Source organism: Monodelphis domestica, chromosome 4 (genome assembly GCF_027887165.1).
Source record: "Monodelphis domestica isolate mMonDom1 chromosome 4, mMonDom1.pri, whole genome shotgun sequence".
NCBI lineage: Eukaryota > Metazoa > Chordata > Mammalia > Didelphimorphia > Didelphidae > Monodelphis > Monodelphis domestica.
The window spans coordinates 428478487-428499353 of NC_077230.1; the positions used below are offsets into that span (position 1 = coordinate 428478487).

Genomic DNA, 20867 nt, shown 5'->3' on the forward strand with positions numbered 1-20867 from the left:
TCTTTCTCCCTCTCTCTCATCTTTCCCTCCCTTTTTCTCTTTGTCTTTCTCTCTCTCTCTGTCTCTCTATCTCCATCTATCCTTCTTTTCCCCCTCTCTCATTTTTCTTTCCCTCCCTTTTTCTCTTTGTCTCTCTCTCTCTCTCTCTCTCTCTCTCTCTATCTATCTATCTATCTATCTCTCTGTCTAACTTTATTAATAAACACATAACTCTGAGCAGAGCTCCCTTTTTATTTGCTACGTTACCATATATGCATGGTGGTAGCCTGGCTGACTTGCTTTGGGGAGGCTTATACTTTGTTTGTTTGTTTTTTTGTGGATGCTGTCTATGCTGGATTGAGCTGGATTCTGTTCCACCTGTTTTTAGTTTTGTAGCGAGGGAAGTTACAAAGTGCACAAAAGATGCAAAGAAATGATTGACAGATCCCAAGACTCAGAATTCTCCATGAGCTGGCTGGGTCAGAGTTCCAAGCTGTTGAAGAGTAAACTGTCTGTAGCTGAAGGTCAAGCTTGAAGGGTATATATCTGAACTCTCCTGGACTCTCCTGGACATCTTGCAAGGTACCTGCCTTGAATACCATCAAACAAGGTTGAAAGGAAGATTTCCCATACATTTCTGGTGGACAGAGCATTTTAGAGGAGCCTTTCTCTCTATTCCCTGGAATGTCTGAGGACCCAAAAGCTATATTCCTGCTACCCAACCTGCCAAGGACTCTGTGGTGAGATTCTGAGTTCTCTATTGGACTACCCTTAGAAAACCTAGGGCTTTAGTTTAGTGTAGTTAGATAGTGCTTTTAATAACTGGAATAAGAATCAGATGCAACCCTTTCCCTTTTCCCTTTTACCTTCATCCGTTCTTTGTTAATAAGTTCATTTTATATAATTGTGCTTTCTCCCTGTGTATATAACCTTCCTTCTACCCTTCCAAAATTTACCTATAACAGTTTGGCCAGACATCCTTCTTCTTGTCTCCCACCCCACCCCACTTTCAGGTGCCTCCTGCACTTAGCTATTTTCCCTTTTTACTTTGTCTTAACTCACTTTTTGATTAAGGGGGAGAAGCCAACCAATTGTCCCATTTATCACTCTTCTATATGTGAAGCCAAGGTCTATCATACCATCAAAATCCGAATAAATATTACATGACAAGAAAAAGCCATTAGCTGAACCTCTCACCCAGTTAAGAGGAAGAATTAATGCATAGGACAAAAAAACATACATGAAGCTGAAAATCCCATTTGCCAAACTTGGAAACTAATCCATTAAATGGTGATAACCAAGTAGACAAGAAAAGGTAATTTTCAAGGGACCTCAGGGTCTAGTACCTGTATTTCTGATATAACCTTTCAAACAGTTGAGATAAAATCAAGATGAGGCACAAAATGCATTTAGTTTGTTGTGAGAATCAGAAAGACCAATCAGATTCTTTGTTGTAAACAGATTCTACTTTGTACTGTCACATGTACTCTCTTCCATTTTTTTTTTTCTGTTAGCCAGTCATGGGAAACTAGATTACATCAATCATCTATTGTTTCACATATATTGGTAGATATAATTCATCAGAATTCTTTTTAGTTTTTGTTTTTAAACTCTTAACATTCTGTCTAAGGATTGGTTCCAAGGCAGAAGAGTAAGTAGTAAGGCTAGGAAATGGGGGTTAAGTAACTTGCCCAGGGTTGCATAGCGGGAAAGTGTCTAGGTCCGGATTTGAATCTAGGGCCTTCTATCTCCAGACCTGACTCTCAATTTACTGAGAAACCTAACTAAATCCCCTCTTTCCCCACTCCATTCTTTTCATTTTTTTTAAATAGAGGACCCTGAGGACTTCCTTCTCCATCTCCAAACTTTGAAAATCCCTAAAATTTCCTCCAATTATAAATTACATTACCCAATTTTGTATCCTGATTATATATTTTTGGGGTTATACGTTAGGTTTTTTTATGCTTTTTTTTAGTATGAGTTTGAGTCTTTGGACTAAATGGGGAGTCCATTGACCATTGCTTTACAACTGCCTGGCCAGTGCTAATGTATTAAAAGAAATGATGAACATGATGCTTTTAGAAATCCCTGGAAAGACTCTCAAGAACTGATGGAAAGTGAGGTGAGTGGAACCAGGAGAACATTGCATACAGTAAGAGCAACATTGTATGAACATCAACTGTAAATGACTTAGATATTCTTTTTTTTACTGTACAACTATCCACTTGTTTTGATATTATGTTATTATGTTAATATGTTATTTTATATGAAATTATGCTACAATTAAAATAATTTCAAGAGTATCAGAATTTATGTTTACAATAAATTTAATATAAAGTAAATTTAAATTATAAGGTATAGGGTCCTCAGTTTTTGTAGGTGCCTTTACTGGATGGGTAGAGGCATTCTCTAGCAGAACACAAAACGGGAATATGTAACAAGCCCTTCTTAGTGAGGTAATTCCTAGGGTTGACCTAGATCATACTATTAAAGTGATAATGATCCCACCTTCACCTCACAGATTATTCCTATGATTGCTAATACTTTGGGCATAACCTACTATCTTCATTGCTCCTGGCATCCTCAGTACTCAGGAAAGATAAAAGTAGAACCAGACCCTGAAAGAAACTGCTACCAAACTCTTTGAGGAAGCAAAGATTTAATGGGTCCATGCACTCTGCATTGGGCCCACTTCAATTAGAATAGGCCCTCGAGATCATTTGGGGCTGAGTCCCCTTGAAGTCCTTCATGGCAGACCTTTCCTCACCACTGACTTCCTCTTGGACCCTGAAACATAGACTCTTACACAGTTCTCTTAATACTTTAGGCCTATTCATCAAGACTTTCTCTAAGTCTTTACTGGGGGTAGGCAGGAAACCCAACACCCAGCACAGCCAGGGGACCTCATGTATCTGAAAACCTGGAAAACTAAGCCTGAACCCACTAGCACCTCTATGGGAGAGTCCCCATGGAGTTATTCTGTCCACATCCACAGCCATAAAACTGAAGGGGCAGAATATGAGGCCTCATGTCTCTCCCAGGCAAGTCTTTGTTTCCTCCCCCCATCCCCATCCCACCCTGCTTGGACAGGAAAAAAGAGGATGCAGATTGCAGAGCAAGATCTCAAGTAAGTGCACAAGAGTCCAACAAATCTAAAATGAATTCTATTAAAAATAGTAATGTTGATTATCATGAGTTTTACTTAGCTATTTAGTCTCCTTAGGAGCAGGGGTCTAGGTCAGAGAAAGGGTTTTTCCCTTTTCTGTTGTCTCCTTTGAGAGACCCAAGGAAGTAGATCTCAACCCCATTACGTTCAGAGGTCTAGATAAAGAGAGACAGTTGGTAAGTTCTGGGTCCAGTCTCTGACTTCCTCAGGGGTCCTGCCTCTCTCTGACTTGCTTGGGAGCAGTTGGCTGGATCTTTGACTGACAGACAGCCAAAGAAGCTTTTAGAGACTTTAGATACTGTTTATTTTAGAGTGGAGAAATACAGACAATTTAGAATGATTCTGATTTACAGAGAGCTTTTCCCTTGAGAACCACAGGGGAGGCTAAAGAGCAGTTAAAGAGCAGTTTGGAGCAACTATCAGAAGCCTTTTCTTCTCTGACTGAGGGAGGCTGAGGGGCTCCATTCAGCATCTCTACACAGAGAAACTGACCTTTTGAGTTTCATAAATTGCTCTAAGAAAATTTATGAATGAGAATAGGCTAGAAAGTTAGAGGTTAAATCTTTAGTCAGTGAGAGTAGATTAAGTCAGGCCTGTTTGAAGGCAAGAAGAAAACTCTGTAAGGAGTTAGTTTTTGGGGGGGTTATTTAGATTTTTGAGTATAAGGATTAATAGAGGGACCTTTCATTGTATAATGATCAATTAGAAATTCTCAGACTAGCTTAAATAGGCAGATTAAAACAGACAGACTAGACCATATGGGAAATATTACAACAAGACAATGGAAATCAAGAAAAATATTCTTCCAGATTCACCCCTGCATAAACTTTTTAATTCCTGGGGTGTTCTTAATCTTCCTAAGGAGAATTAGATGACCAAAAAAAGAAAGCTAAAAAACTTTGCAAAGCCTAAGATGGACAAATTCCTTTACCTGGCCAAAATACAGATCTTTTGACTTCAAGATCTTAAAAGATTTGAAGTTAGTCATTAAAAACAAAGATTACAAAGATTATAAATACTGGCTCTTGTGGGCATATCATCTTGATAAATTAACCATCCCCTCCAGTGAGGAAACTATTCTTTATTTGGAACTAGAGCATTCTGGCTTAACTCCTTCAATTCCTCCTCCTGAACCCTTGATTAGATCTAGCAAGAAAAACACCCTATCATCCCACCTAGACTGTGAGGAAGTCTCTCCTCATTTTAACCCAAAACAGGACTTGAACCCTACAGCTCCTCTCCCAGTCAGACTTTGCTCATTCCCCACTCCTCCCATCTCCTTTCCTCCCAATTTTCCTCACTACCCTCACTTACCATATAACTCTCAATCCCACTGCCCATATACTCAAGAATTTACTTCTTCTTCTCACTACCCAATCCACAACTGTCTTCTCTATCCCTACCTTAACCATCTCTATCCTTGGTCTCTTGGCCATCCTTTTCCCTGCCCTCCTTACTGTGACTCCTTTTCTTGACCTCACCTGTCCTCTGACTATATCTCATCCTCTCCTCCCCTCCCCACCCCACCACACCCCCAATCTTTTAACCCTACCTCCCCACCCCCTGACCAGCCCCTCCCTCTCCATTCAACCACATACCCCTTCTCCTATATGACTTAATAATGACTTTTTAAGAATTTCTCCTCACACACAAGGGTTTTGTTTCCCATCACCTTTTGCCTCTATGATTCTAGTTCAGCCCTCTGAGGCCAAACAGAAGAGTTCTAATTCCTCTTCCACATAAGAGTCCAGAAAATTGCTATCAGGACTCTCCCCAAAACTTTGCATTCCTTTGATTAATATGCAGAACTCCCTCAATTGATCTTCAGTGACTCCAGACTCACCAATCTGAACACTCTCCAGTTCACTAATGCCCCTTGTAAATTATGTCATGTAGAACCAAATACAATAATTCAAGTGTCATCTGATAGTACAGAAGGATGGCTATCTCTTTAATCTAAGAAGTGGACATGCTTCTCTTAAGACTGCATTAGTGGATGGGGTAGCTCTGAAGTTCAGTGGACTGAGAACCAGGCCTAGATATAGGAGATTCTGGGTTCAAATCTGGCCTCAGACACTTCCTAGCTATATTATCCTGGCAACTCACTTAAATCTCATTGCATAGTATTAATTCTAAGGCTGATAGGTAAGGGATAAAAAAAAAATAGTTTGCATTATGTTTTTTTCAATTGCCCTGGGGGAGGGGAAAGGACTGAACTACGACTCCCCTGTTACCTTACCAACTGATATTAAGTTTGTGGTTCTCTCAGACATCCCCAAGATCTCTTTATGTAATCTAACATGGCATTAAAAGTCAATCTCCATTTTATCCTTTTTTAAATCAATGATCCCTCATTACTTCAACTGTTTTTCTATGGCATGGGTACCAGTCACTGCCCCATCAAAGCCATTGCTTTTTTGGGGCTTTGAACTTTTTTGTACTTAAGGATAGGATCTGATATCATTCCACAATAACATTTGTCTTATTACATTCCATCTACTTTGCCAGCTTCCTGAGCTACTTCTGCATCCTATCTGATTCTAATATCCCTATCCTCCATTTTTTTAACTGAGTAGAACCAAGAGCATAATTTATACAATAATGACAATATTCTGAAGGCAAACAACTCTGAAAGACTTGGGACCTCGGATCAATGCAGTGGACAACCAGGATTGCAGAAGACCCATGATGAAATAAATTACTTCCTACACTAAAAACTACACATTTCCTATGAAATCAGCTGTCTCACTTCAGAAATGGGAAGGACTCAGGGTGTATGTTGCAACAGATAATTTTTGAGCATGGCAATTAGATTTCTTTATTTGTCCATGTCACATTTCAGGTATATTCTAATCTTGAAAGTATTATTAATGTATTAATATCATAACCTATGTGCTCATGTACCAGATTCATTGGCATGTTAGTTCTTGATAATTATATTTAATTGGTCCTTTATTAATTGTGACCACTCTCCAAATCTATAGTCCAAAGGTCAGAAGAATTCCTGGGTAGGCTGCCACAAGGTCCTAGTTCCCAACTTGTCAGACAAGATTGCATACCAGGCCACATGCTTAATTAAACTCCTCCTCTTCGATCTTGTGGTTGTCAATTGAGTCAATGTGAAGTCTTATGCCATGTCACATGATCATTAGCTATCTCCCATTCCTCATTCCTTGATCCTCCAATAAAAGATTGCGGACATATGTAGCTCACTCTCTCTCTCTACCACCATCAGGGGATCACACCAGAGGAGGCTGGATACCATGCTCTTTAAGCCTTGTCTCTGAGTTTTTCTTCCTTTATTATATTCCCTTTTTCTCTATATCCCTTTCACCCATTTTCTCCTTCTCAGGTGTCCACCCAAGAACATATTATTTTGTGGCTACAGGCAGGCACAGTCCATACTTCTCCCCAAAATTTTATTTTTCATTAGTCAGATGGGGGACAAGGGGGACAGAAAATAGATTTTGGTTAATTGGAAAAAATTAAACTAAGAAAAAGTTACTTTAGAACACAGTTTGACAAATACATAGCCTGCAACATTCCCAGGTGATGCCTAAACCAGGTGAAAAGGTAATTGGGAAATAGTTAACATAAGAAAATATAATAACACAAATAATTTAAATGCTAAATTAAAATGTGGAATTTAGGGATCTTTATGTACAGATTTAGGCCAACAAAAAATCATCCCTCCTCTAAAGTGTCTGACTTTCCCAAGGTCACTTATGCATTTCACAATTCTAACTCTTCCCCCCTGCTCTCCATTCAAAACATCCCCAGAATCAGGGACAGGAAGTTGGGATGTCCCTGAGGTTTGTAACAATAAAGCTCCATTAAATAAAAATAAAATAAGGACAGAGATGATCTCTCTATGGTCCTGCTACACACGAGTGTGATTAGGGAAGTGGAAAGTCTGTCATCTCTACCTAGGAGAGACAGACTAGTCAATTAATTAGGAAGCAGGGATTATACTGTAGACCCAACAACTGGATGCTAAAGCCAATAGATCAGAACCAGGTTAAATAAGACATGCTTCCATGCGGCATTTTATGCCAAAAAGAGGAAAAATATAGGTGCAATGGTGAATCGCTGTGTATAAAAGGAGACAAAGTTTAAATTTTCCTTTCCAACTCCAGAATTTATCTGCTAAAGGAGATCAAGTCCAGCCCCATTGCATAACCATAGCTTATACTCCAACCAGGACTAGAAATACTCTTTGGGTCCACAACACAAAGGGAAATGGACTGGAGGAAAAAGTATGGGTCAGTCATTGAAGCTGCAGTGCTAGAATTTTGGGAGACAAAGAAAATTGTATGTCACCAGGATGAAGACAACTCACGTGCTTTTTGTACCTACCATGTGAAAAGGACCTTCTCCTCATAGCATCATATTATATACAGAGCAAAAATCATCCATTTTTCCAGATGAAGAAACTGAGGCTGAGAAAGGAGTAGACACACTAACTACACAGATAGTAGACAGGAAAGCAAGGATTCTACCCAAGTTTTAAGATTTTGAGCTCAGGGCTCCTTCTACTACAACACATTATGCCATGGGACCAGGAGGGCATAATGTCACTAATCTTCTCTGTTTCACTCATGACAGGGAAGGAGAAAGCCCAACACAAAGTTGGGAGCCCAATCCAGCTACTCACCATAGATTATAACATTCTTGGTTGCGGTGCGCGTCAAGCCAGTGAATGAGTTGGCCGCACTACAGGTATAAGTTCCAGCAAGACTCAGGGATGCAATAAAAGAAAATGTGGCTGAGTTGCTGACAGGTTGTCCATTCTGTAACCAAGTGAATTGGACTGGTGGGTTTGATGTAGCAGAACAGCTCAAGGTAATATTTGCCCCAATAGGGTACTCGTCAACTGTATGGACAATCGTGGCGGTATCTGGGCCATCTGGAGGAAAGAGAAGGATTCCATACTGAGATTGTGGAAGAAAGAAGGGGCATCTCCTATTTGGGAACCCATCAACAGGTACCATTGTGTCTCCCTGATCCTCCCTTGAGCTGGGAAATGCACAGCTCCTCCTCTACTTTTTGAGTTTGGGTCTGAACATGGAAGACCTTAGGACTTTCTCCAGGTCAGCCACTCTCCACCAGTAAGCATGACAAGACCAATGCTGACTCACTAAACGTTAAGGGAGTTGGGAAACTCAGAGCCTTAATCTTTAGCTCAGAGAAGTGACTGAATTATCCTGACCTCTGGGAACACACCACCAGGCTATACACATGCACTATATAGGAAGAACAAATTTACTCACAGGTAACGTCCAGTGTGAATGGATCACTCCTATTGCTATAAAATGGGTTCTTGACTTCACACACATAGGGTCCTTTGTTTTCCCTTCTTGTGAGCCTGCGGATAGTGAGTGTGCTCTTATCCGGGGACAGTTGTATCCTGCTACCAGCTGGGGCAAGTCCGTTTATGAACCACCTGTAAGTGTGAATTTGACCTGTAGCCTGGCATGTGAATGAGAAGTCCTTGGTCTCCACTGCAGTATTGTTGGAGGTGACAATGATAGGTGTGGACAGAGGCGCTGTGCAGAGAATAGACAGAAAATGACTGTGTTAGTTCTCTTTCTTACCTTATAATAAAATAAGTGGTATGGAAGTGGCCTGTCTAAGACCTTGCCAAGGCTTCAGGCCAGAGACCAAGAACCTGTGATTTCAATGGCAAGGACACCCCTTTCTCTGGTGCAGATCACAAGTCCTCCAGGCCTTAGGAAAAGTTTATCTTCAGTTCCTGTGGCTGACAAAGACATTCATAAGGAGCCCAAGCCCCGGGTGTTCAGTCTTGCTGGGCTGAGGCAAGTTGGTCCAGAGATGATAGACTCCTTCATCTAGCATCTTGTACTTGGATTTGAGGCCATTCTAGCTTGGAAGAACCAACAAGAATTTATGTTTCCTTGACCTGGACTTCAAGAAGCCAGGGTTACTTACCTCTATGCCTTGTTGAGGATATTGGTGGTGGCTGGAGAGGATGGCCTAGAGACAGGCTATGGGGATATTGTGCTCAGAAAGTGAAACATTACTTTTACTCTGAAGAGGAAATAAAAGGAAAGGCAGAAAGTGGGAATAAATCAGTTAGTAACAGGGTACAAAAGGAAGAGCCTCAGACTGAGAGTCAGGAGAGACCTGGTTCAAGTCTAGAGATTTTAAACCCACAGTAATGCCTCTCATGCCGACGACAGTAGGCAGTATCCAGTAGGATAGCCAGGCTTCCTTCCTGAGTCATCCTTAGCCATCTGTCTTAGGATTAATTTCCAAAGAAATATTTCAGCTTCCTTGACCTTTCTTTGTGTTATTTTGGAAGAGCTTGCACTCTGTCCTTAGGTCTCTGTTGGGAAGTTTAAGGTAAAGAAGAGTGAGCCTCCCATTTATGTCTAGTAAATCCAAGTAAGACTGACCAGGAAGGTGACAAATCTGAGGTCAGCTAGCCACCTTTTGAAGTGGGGGGAGAATATGAAGGAACAGTGAGCATGGCATAGTGACTAGTGTTGGAATAAGAGTGAGAAAGATCTGAGTTCTTATCCTGTCTCAGAATGTTACTGGCTCTCTGACTTACTAGCAAGTCCCTATCTATGTCTCAGTCTTTTCATCAGTTAAATGGATATAATAATATCTCCCTAATAATGTTGTTGGATCAAATAAGACCATCTATAAAATCTCTTTGTAAAACCTGAACATAGCCTGAACAAAGGGTCAGAGGAGGGAAAATTCAGAGTGTGAGTCTGAGTACCAAAGGTAGACCCAGACTGTCTGAGCAGACAATGCATGGCCAGAAGTATCTGAAAGGCTTGCTGCCATTTTGGGAAGGGTTAAAGTTTAATGCTAGACTAAGACCACTAAAGGATAGTCTGTAGTCAATAGGGAGTCATGAGCAGAGAAGAGACATGAGAACACACATATTTAATTGAAGGAACAATTGAGGGTACTAGATATGGTTAGCCCAAAGCAGAAAAGAATTGAGGTGGAGAGGAGATGTGTCTCTCAGGCCTGGTAGAGTTATAATGGTCTCTATGCCCCTGCCATGGGATGCTCAGTGGGTTATAATAATCAGGTAGCAACTATTTCTGAATGTGTCAATCTCTTTTCTCCTAAAAGCAACATTCAGACTCCCTTTGTTTTCTCTTGTCTCTATCACAGAACAATTACTTTTTTAAAAAACCCTTACCTTCTGTATTAGAATCAATACTATGTATTGATTACAAGGGAGAAGGGCTAGGCAATGGGGGTTAGGTAACTAGCTCAGGGTTACACACAGAGGAATTGTCTGAGACCATATTTGAACCCAGGAATTCCTGTCTCTAGACTTGGCTCTCAATCCACTGAGCTACCCAGATGCCCCCAAAGATAAACTCTTAAGAGGGGGTCATGACTTTTTTTCAGAAGAAGCTGGGATTATGATTGGAATCCTGAGAGCAGTGACTGTGATTGGGAACTCTACTATTATTTTTTACCAGAAAATGGAAGAGTAGGATTGTGTTGCCTCCAACTCTCCTTTCTCCTAGTCTGTCTTCTAAAATGTGGGAGAGAAATCAAGATGATTCCTCAATTCCTTGACCTTCTCTAGGGTCCTGGTCTCTCTCCCTTCCCTAATATTGCCTTTCACAGTATTTACTGCCCTGTATATCTCATTGCTCTTCTTTTCAGGGTTATTCATTGCTCCTCCTTTTCTTTTAAACATTTTTTTCTCTAGGAAACAGTTTTATTTATCTGCTTTTAGAAGTAGAGGTGCTAGACCTAGACTTTTGAAGTCCCAAAATAAAAGAGATAAGATCTAGGAAGACAGAGAGGAAAAGAATGGGGAGGCAGCAAAGGGAACAGGGAGAGGGCAGGATGGAGATGAATTGAAAGAGAGATGGAGGAGAACAGTCAGCAAGTTGTATCTCAAGGAAACAGCCCCAGGGATTTTCCTTGACTCCACGGGTCAAACAGGATACAGTTTTAAAGGACTTGACTACCTGCTCATTTCTGTTCCAATAATGATTTGGTATACCTTGGAGAACTGAACAGGATTCCTACACTGACTCTATAATAGTGCTGAAACCCTTAAACAGGCTCACATCCAACCTAATCCCTTCATGGTTGAGGATGCACTCCATCATTTGCCCCACTATGATCAGATGCGAATCATGCTCATGCAATCATCCTTGGTCTCAGATGTTGCTCTCTTGCTATAGGTTTCCTTCTGTCCTCAGGGTGGTACTACCACGACCAGAAGGACTTTCGCTCATTACTCCAAGAAGTTTCAGAGAGTATCAGTTGACATCTAGTGTGATCTAGGGCATCTTAACCTCTCTAGGTCTGTCTGTGGATACAACTGACTCCAGTTTCCTGGGAAGATGAGGAGATTTAACTTTTTTAATTTAATTTAACAATTAAACACAAACATGGAAATACTGAAAATCAGAAGAGAGTTAAATAAAATCAAAAGTAAAAAAAAAGAATTAAATAAAATAAGATTTGTTTTTTTTAAATAAAAATAACAATGAAGTAGATAAACAATTGGTTAATTTGATTAAAGAAAAACACAGCATTACTAATAACAAAAAGGAAAAGGATGAATGAGTTAGCAATGAAGTTGAAATTAAAGAAATTCTGTGGACTTATTTTGACCAATGATGTGACAGCAAAACCAAAATGTAGGTGAAATAGATGAATTCTTACAAAAAGATGAATTACTCAGATTCCCAGTATTACAAATAGAATACTTAAATAACTTGATCTTATAAAAAAGACATTGAAGAAACTACAAATGAGTTCCCTATGAAAAAGTCCCCAGGATCAGATCAATTTACAATTGAATTACAACACTGAAGGAACAATGAATATCAATGCTATATAAGAAATCTTAAAAATATATGTAATGAGACTTCTGGGTAAACATGGAGGCAGTCTAGACCTAGGACTCTTCCTCTCCTTACCACCTACCAATATAGACTATAACAATAGGCCCCCAAAACACAAATTCTTATGAATGAAGGGACTCTACAGTAGGACACATCATTGAAGGTATGTGGTATTTGGGCATCTCCACACTATTATTGGGTGAAAAACCTTCCACCAGAATCTGAGCTGATCTTCCCTCTTCCATCTACAGAGCCATAGTCAGAACCAGTATCTGATAGAATCAGTGAGTGAGTGAGGGGAACCTCTAGGTCTTTGGTAGCTGACTAAGACCACCAAAGACCAACCCTTGAGAGCAGCTAGACCTGAAACCCCAGCAGGTTTCAGAGAGCAGACTTTGGGCATCCTAGTGTAGATAGCACAGAGAATGTCAGCATTCAGTAGAAGCTGAAGAGACTCAAGAGGTGGCCACAGGCAAAAACGTAGCTCCTTAGTACCATACATAGAAAGCCTTCCCTCCTCACTTAGATTTCTGACTAGAAATGGAAGGGAAAACCACCATGATGATGGCAAACAGTGCACAAGAACAATTTCCCAACACTAAGAAAAACAAGAAGGCATTGACCCTAGATATTTTTTTATGGAGGAAAAACCCAGAGTACAGAGGAAATAACAGAAGAGGAAATACAAATAAATGTACCAAAACCTTCCAAAAAATAGAAATTGGCAATGAGCTCTGGAAGAATTTAAATTAGAACTTATCAAAAATATGGAAACCTTCCGGCAAGAAAAGTAAGAAATAGTTCAAAAAGAAAATAACAGTTTAAATGACAATAACTCCCATTTAGAGAAATAACTGAAAGCCACAAAAAGCAAGATAGACCAAACCAAAAAGGAAAATAAAAAGATTATATCAGAAAACCAGTCCTTAAAGACCAGAATTAGGCAGTTGTAAGCCAATGATCTTGCAAAACAGCAAGAATTTATAAAGCAAAGGGATTGGAGTCAAGATGGCAGCCTAGAAGGAGCAGAAGTTCAGACCTCTGAATACCCTTCCTTATCGATCACAAACTGAATGCTCAGAGGGGACTGAAAATCAAATCTAAGAAAAAGACAGAGACAAGGAACCTTCCTTCTGGACTCAATTCAAAAGGTACGCTGCCCCCCCAAAACTGGAATCCAAGAACACTCAGGTTTAAGGGGAAGGCAGAAGGAAGGTCCCAGGACACCTCCACCTATCCACCTAGAGAGCTGAGCCTCCAGCAGCAGCAGGAACCTCTGGGTGGGCAAAGGTGCTGGTGTGGAGGGTGTACCTTGTGGGTAGGGCTGTGCCAAGCTCAGGGCATTGAACACAGATGGCGGGGAAGGAGCTGGAGAGGGAGCATAAACCTGGCATCCTGACCAAAGCAGTGGAGATCCTCCATATTTGCTCCAGATTTCCAGGAGAATTTGGACTCAGAGCACCCAGCCCAACCCAGCTGAACTTAATCCCATCAAAAGTCTTCAGAACTCAGGGAAGCCCAGGCTACACACACACACACACACACACACACACACACACACACACACACACACACCTCATTGACTTTTGGACATTAATCCAATCAAAAGCCTCTAGAGGACAGCGAAGCTCAAAACCCAACAACCCTCCTCCACAGACTGCACCAAGAGATCTTCTGTCAAAGCTCCAAGAGGGGAGACCGTCAGAAGCCCCCAAAACCAAAAAAAAATGAGAGGAGCAAGAACACAGACAAATACAGGGAACAAAGAAGGGGTGTATATGAGCAAACAACAGAAAAAGAAGAAACAAATTACAATAGATAGCTTCTAAACAGCAAATGGAACAGAGGGGGAGGGATCAGCATATGATAAATCAGAAATCCCAGCGAATTGGATAAAGGCTTTGGAAGAACTCAAAATGCAATTCAAAACACAATTAAGAGAGGCTGAAAACAATTGGGAAAAGAAATTAAAAACTAAGATAAGTCATTTGGAAACAGAGGCACTTGAACTAAAATGAGAAAATAGTGTCTTGAAAGCCAAAACCAACCAGCTGGAAAATGAGACATAGGAGATGAAAGATGAGGTAAAGAGGATGAAAGATGACCTCCATAGAAAATCAGACCAGAAAAAGAAGGATGATCAAAAATCCAGGGATGAAATATAGTCTTTAATAACCAGAATACAACAACTCTAATTAAGTGACCTCACAAGGCAGCAGGACACTATAAAACAAAACCAAAAGAATCAAAAAATTGGGGAAAATATGAAGCATCTCATTCACAGAACAAAGGATTTAATGAGAGACAACTTAAGAATCATTGGTCTACTAGAAGACCATGACAAGAGAAAAAACCTGGACATCATACTACAGGAAATTATTAAAGAAAACTGCCCTGATATCCTAGAACAAGAGGGAAAAGTGGAGATTGAAAGAATCCACAGAACACCTCCTGTACTTAATCCCCAATTGACAACATGCAGGAATGTTATAGCAAAATTCAAGAACTATCAGACCAAAGAAAAGAAATTACAAGCTGCCAAGAAGAAATCATTCAAATACCACGGAACCACAGTGAGGATAATGCAGGATCTGGCGGCATCCACACTGAAAAAACAAAAGGCATGGAATATGATATTCCAGAAAGCAAGGGAACTAGGTATACAACCAGGAATCAACTACCCAGCAAAACTCACTATATTCTTACAAAGTAAAGTATGGTCATTCAACAAAATAGAAGAATTCCAAGAATTTGTAAAGAAAAGACCAGATCTGAACAGAAAATTTGATGTCCAAGCACAGAACTCAAGAGAATCATCAAAAGGTAATTTAAAAAGAGGGAAAAAAGGAAAACAAAACAAAACAAAAAATTTTAAGAGACTGAATAAGTTAAAATGATATGTATCCCTATAAGAAAAGAGGTCATTGGCAACTCTTAAAAAACTATTGTTATTACCTGGGTAGCAAAAAGAAGTACACTTAGAAGGAACAGTGACTAACTGTAATGGGTGAAAGGACAAGATATAAATAGGTATATAGATATATGAATGCATAAATGTATACACATGTATATGTGTATATATATACATATATGTATAACTAGAACTTAAGATAGGTTAATATTAAAAGAAATGGGAAAAGAAACAAATGGGGGTAAATTTATATGTCACAAAGAAGGTCATGGTGGGAGGGGGAAGAACATCAATACACTGGAAGGGTAAAGAGTTCAGAGATCTGAAATATCCAACTCTTACGTGCTTTGAAATTGACCCAAAGATGGAAGAACAATCCAATCCATTGGGGCAGAGAATATATTTGCGCCCTATAGGGGAGTAGAAGGGTAACAAATGGACTGGTGGGGAGGGAAGCAGTATAAGGGAGGGAGGGGGCAGGGGGGTGATTTTATAAAGACTACAGGGAAAATAATGTGGGGGAATAATAAGGGAGGGGGGTAGAAAGGGAAGTAAAATAGGGGTGGGAACTAGGGGAACTGATTGGAAACAAACTGGTGTAGAAGGAAATAGTGAAGGAAGAAAAGGCAGGAACAGGAGTAGAAATCAAAATGCTGGGTAATACACAGCAAGTACAAACAAAATCAATGTAACTAAAATCAGAAGGGAAGCAACAAATTGGGAAACAATACTCAAATTTACAAAGAGCTAAATCAATTGTATGAAAAATCAAGCCATTCTCCAATTGATAAATGGGCAAGGGACATGAATAGGCAGTTTTCAGATAAAGCAATCAAAAGTATTAATAAGCATTTTATAAAGTGCTCTAAATCTCTGATAATCAGAGAGATGTAAATCAAAACAACTCTGAGATATCACCTCACACCTAGCAGATTAGCTAACATGACAGTAAAGGAAAGTAATGCATGCTGGAGGGGATGTGGCAAAGTGGGGACACTAATTCATTGCTGGTGGAGTTGTGAATTGATCCAACCATTCTGGAGGGCAATTTGGAACTATGCCCAAAGGGTGATAAAAGACTGTCTGCCCTTTGATCCAGCCATAACACTGCTGGGTTTGTACCAAAAAGAGATAAAAAGGAAAAATACTTGTACAAGAATATTCATAGCTGCGCTCTTTGTGGTGGCAAAAAATTGGAAAATGAGGGAATGCCCTTCAATTGGGGAATGGCTGAAGAAATTGTGGTATATGTTGGTGATGGAATACTATTGTGCTCAAAGGAATAATAAAGTGGAGGAATTCCATGGAAACTGGAACAACCTCCAGGAAGTGATGTAGAGCAAAAGGAACAGAACCAGGAAAACATTGTACACAGAGACTGCTACCCTGTGGTACAATTGAATGTAATGGACTCCTCCATTAGTGTCAATGCAATGTCCCTGAACACTTTGCAGGGATCTAGGAGAAAAAACACTATCCACAAGCAGAGGACAAACTGTGGGAGTAAAAACACTGAGGAAAAGCAACTGCTTGAGGGTTGAGGGGATATGATTGAGGAGAGACTCTAAATGAACACCCTAATGCAAATGCCAACAACATAGAAATGGGTTTGAATCAAGGACACATGTGATACCCAGTGGAATCGTGTGTGGGCTATGGGAGGGGTATTGGGAGGGGGGAGGAAAAGAAAATGATCTTTGTTTTCAATGAATAATGTTTGAAAATGACCAAATAAAATAATGTTTAAAGGGGGGGGAAGAATATTTATAGTTGCACTGTTTGTGGTGGCAAAAAAGTTTGAAAATGAGGCGATGCCCTCCAATTTGGGAATGGCTGAACAAGTTGTAGTATATGCTGGGGATAGAATACTATTGTGCTCAATGGAATAATCAAATGGAGGAATTCCATGTGACCTGGAATTACCTCCAGGAATTGATGCAGAGTGAAAGGAGCAGAACCAGGAGAACAATATACACAGAGACTGAAACACTGTGGAACAATCAAATGTAATGGACTTCTTTACTAGTAGCAATGCAATGATCCAGAACTATTCTGAGGAACTTATGAGAAAGAATGCTATCCCCATTCAGAGGAAGAATTGTGGGAATTGAAACATAGAAGAAAAACAACTGCTTGATCTCATGGGTCAATGGGGATATGACTGGGGATGTAGACCCTAAATGATCACCCTAGTGCAAATATTAATAATATGGAAATAGTTCCTGATCAATGACACATATAAAGCACAATAGAATGGCATGCCATCTACAAGAGGAGTTTGGGGGAGAGGAAGGAAAGAACATGAATCTTGCAACCATGGAAAAATATTCTAAATCAAGTAATTAAAGAAAATTCTCAAATTAAAAAAAGCTACATGTATGATGTTCCTATGTAGAACTATAAACTGTTTCATCTTATTGGATCCCTTTAGTTTTCTCTTACATGTTTACCATTTTTATGTTTCTCTCAAATCTTGTATTTGAACTTCAAATTTTTTATTACACTCTGGTCTTTTCATCAGGAATCCTTGATAAGTCCTCTACTCTGTCTTTCAATGCATTTTTCCCCTGAAGTATTATGTTCAGTTTTACTGGGTAGGTAATTCTGCATTGCAATTGTTGTAAGGATTAGATCTTTGCTACAAACCAGGAGCAGAAGATCCCCAAGGACAGAAGCAGGGCCAAGATTCCGGAGCTCTGAAGAAAGGAGTTCCTGTCTTACAGTTGCTTCTCTGGAGGAGAGAGGGAGGCTTTGAAGCTGCCAAGAGACTGGGACCTTCCTTCAAGCAAGTTTTCATCTTCTGGAAGTGGTAGAGAGAGTAGTTAATACTACTGTAAATCTTGAAATTTCTCAGACTTGTGAATGTTAAAAATTTCCACATTGAGGAATCCTCCATTGGAACAAATTCCCTACTGGGAAACATTCCCCATTTTGATGTGAGAACTCGCCAGGATCAGAAATGGGAGGACCTCTACTCCACCCATACTTAAGACTGCTTTAGGGGAGAAAACTCCTTGCTAAACAATGAAAGTACTTGGACCCATGCTTATAATAAGGCAAGGAGTTCTTTGAGCCATGCCTGTTTTTTAGAATTGATACAATGTGATGCTAGGTACCTAAAAGGGTCAGGCAAGTTTTCTCTTAATGAGATTAATTGACTCAGCTGTGTTTTCATTGGTTCAGACTTACTGAGGAGATTAGTCGACTTAGCAGGAATTCAGATGGGCATCTACAGTGATTGGTAGATGTAAGGTCTTAGGGGAGGTGACATAGGAGAAAAATCCCTATATAAGAATAAGCAGAATCTCTTGAGGGAAAAAAAATCCTTTTGGAGGATCTCTGATGAGGATCGCTTGGGAAGAATCTCTTGAGAGAGGCTCTGGAGAAGGGAAGCTCTTGGAGAACAATCTCTAAGGAGGTCTCGCTGGAGCTCCTCTAAGGGGACTCTATCCCTCTGGAGGCTCTGGAGAGAGGCCCTTTTGAACAGTCTATGGCTGGAAGGCTCTTTAAGGAGGACTCTGGCTGGAACTCTCTCTGGTGAAGTCAGCTGAGATGGAGCTGGCCTGGTGTCACTAGAATCCTTGCTTAGACAGACCTTGTGGTGAGTGTTAAAAGACTGACTGACTGATCTCTCTCTCTTAAGACTCAGGTCTAGGCCATGTTGGCTTAAGGTCCTTCATACTTATTTCCTTTTTCTCTCTTTCTCTCTTTTCTTTAATTCCACATTTGTATTAATTAAATCTCTATAAAACCCAGTTGACTTGCGTATTTGAATAATTGGGAATATTTCCCTGGCGACCACCTTATATTTGATTTAAAAGCCAAGACACTGTAGTGAAACATATTTTCTGTGGTCAAATTTACTCACCCTCTCTTATATCTATCACAACTTATATCTTCCACCATTTTAACTCACTACAGTTTACAACATCACTCTTTTAACTGTTACAGTTTAAGGCCTTCAACCATTTTAAATCTAACACTACAAAAAGATGGACTATGTGAGAGAAGCCATTTCTCCCCTTCCTGATCCTGTGTACCACTATTGGTTTCTACTGGGACTTCTGCCAGATCCAAGAGGACATTAGTTTGTGAGGTATCCTTTGGCCTTTGTTTTTGTTCCTACAAGCACTCCCTTAATCTTAAATAATAATTAAGGATTAACTAGTATTATTTAGAAAGTAGACTTGTAGGTAGACAAATCATTGATTAGTGGGGTTTAGTACTCTGACTTTACCTTTAAGTTCAGATCTTCCTAATTTTCTTCCTTCCATTAGCTTAAATAAACAGTTAGTTATATATGTTTATCTATATGGTATTATTATATCTACTATTTCACAATCCTAGTCCTCCATTCCTTTAATGTAAGAGTTACTAGGTCCTGTGTAATTCTGACTGTGAATCTAGGATATTTAAATTTTTATTTCAGGCTACTTCTAGTATTTTTTCCTTGGCTTGGAGATTCTTAAATTTGGTTCTAATACATCTGTGAGTTTTTATTTTGGGATCTTTTTCAGGAGATGAGCAATAAATAGATTCAGGTTCTAGTTCCCTTCTCATATGAGATTATGAGGCAGTTTTCCTTAATATTTTCTTGTAACATGGTACTTAAACTCTTTTTTTATTGTGACTTTCAGATAGTCCAATGACTCTTAGATAATTTCTCTTGTACCTATTTTCTAGGTCAATTGTTTTTCCAATGAGATTTTTTTTATATTTTCTTCTATTTTTCATTCTTTTGATTTTGTTTGATTGTAACTTAATGGCTCAAGGAGGCATTAATTTCTCTTGGCCCAATTCTAATTTTTAGAAAATTATTTTCTTTGCTGAGCTTTTGTACCTTCTTTTCCATCGAGTCAATTCTAGATTTTTGATACTTGTATTCTTCATGGGATTTTTGGGATTCCTTTTCCAAATAACCAATTCTAGTTTCTGGAGAATTGTTCCGTTAGTTGTTTTTTGTGTATGTTTTACTAAACTGTTTACTCTTTTTTAATGATTCTCTTGCACCATTCATTTCTTTTCAATTTTTTTTCCCTACTTCTCTGATTTTTTTCACTTAGAATATGTACATTTTTAAAAATAAAAGGACTCGCTCTTCTGTGTTTCTCCCAGCCAGAGGCTGCCTCATTTCTCCGCCACCACCACCACCATTGCCACCACTGCCACCGCCTTCACTCGCAGCCCCATCTCCATATCCTACTGCTGCCTCCACCACATCCCACCATTACCTCAGCCCCAGTCATCGCCATCATGTCTGGTGGGCTTCTGAGCGCTCTGCAGAGCGACTCCTATGTGGAGCTCAGCTGGTACCGTGACCAGCACTTCTGAGGTAAAATGGACGACCAAGAAAAATTATTAAAGAAAAGCTGCACTCTGAATGTCGGGAACCTGTCCTTTTACACCACGGAGGAACAGATCTACAAACTCTTCAGTAAAAGTGGGAACATTAAGAAAATAATCATGGACCTGGATAAAGTAAAGAAAACTGCCTGCAGCTTCTGCTTCATGGAGTACTACTGCTGTGCTGACGCCGAGAACGCCATGCGGTACATTAATGGGACTCGCCTGGATGACCGGATCATCCGCATGGACTGGGATGCGGGATTGTGAGAGGGCAGGCAATATGGAAGTGGATGATCTGGGGGCCAGGTGCGCAATGAGTACAGACAAGACTATGATGCTGGGAGAGGAGGTTATGGGAAAATAGTGCAAAACCAGTGAGTGATTTAAGTCCATCACTTGAAAAAAAACAAAACAACTTGACCTTGTTGGCCGATCCTGATGGTTCTGAAAACAAACTTTATATAAACTGTAATTTATTTACCTACTTCTGCCCAAGAATTAAACAGGCAACTTCTTGACTTCCCACATTGAAAATCATTAGGTGACAAACTGAGAAAAGTGACTTTGGGCTTGGCTTTGAAGCCCTGAGGTGTTGCAGACTTGA

General features: G+C 39.8%; 1 protein-coding gene and 1 pseudogene across 2 annotated transcripts in view; one reads left to right on the forward strand and one right to left on the reverse strand.

The window, feature by feature from the left end:
* LOC103092745 (carcinoembryonic antigen-related cell adhesion molecule 5-like) overlaps positions 1–20867 on the reverse strand; it is a 203878-nt gene that overhangs the window by 36083 nt on the left and 146928 nt on the right. For both annotated transcript variants that reach the window (XM_056796419.1, XM_056796420.1), the window contains 2 exons: positions 8416–8691; positions 7800–8051 (listed from right to left, as the gene is read on the reverse strand). In XM_056796419.1, the coding sequence (XP_056652397.1) occupies positions 7800–8051; positions 8416–8691 (528 nt within the window). The remainder of the gene's footprint in view (positions 1–7799; positions 8052–8415; positions 8692–20867) is intronic.
* LOC103092367 (nuclear cap-binding protein subunit 2-like) lies at positions 727–20641 on the forward strand (annotated as a pseudogene).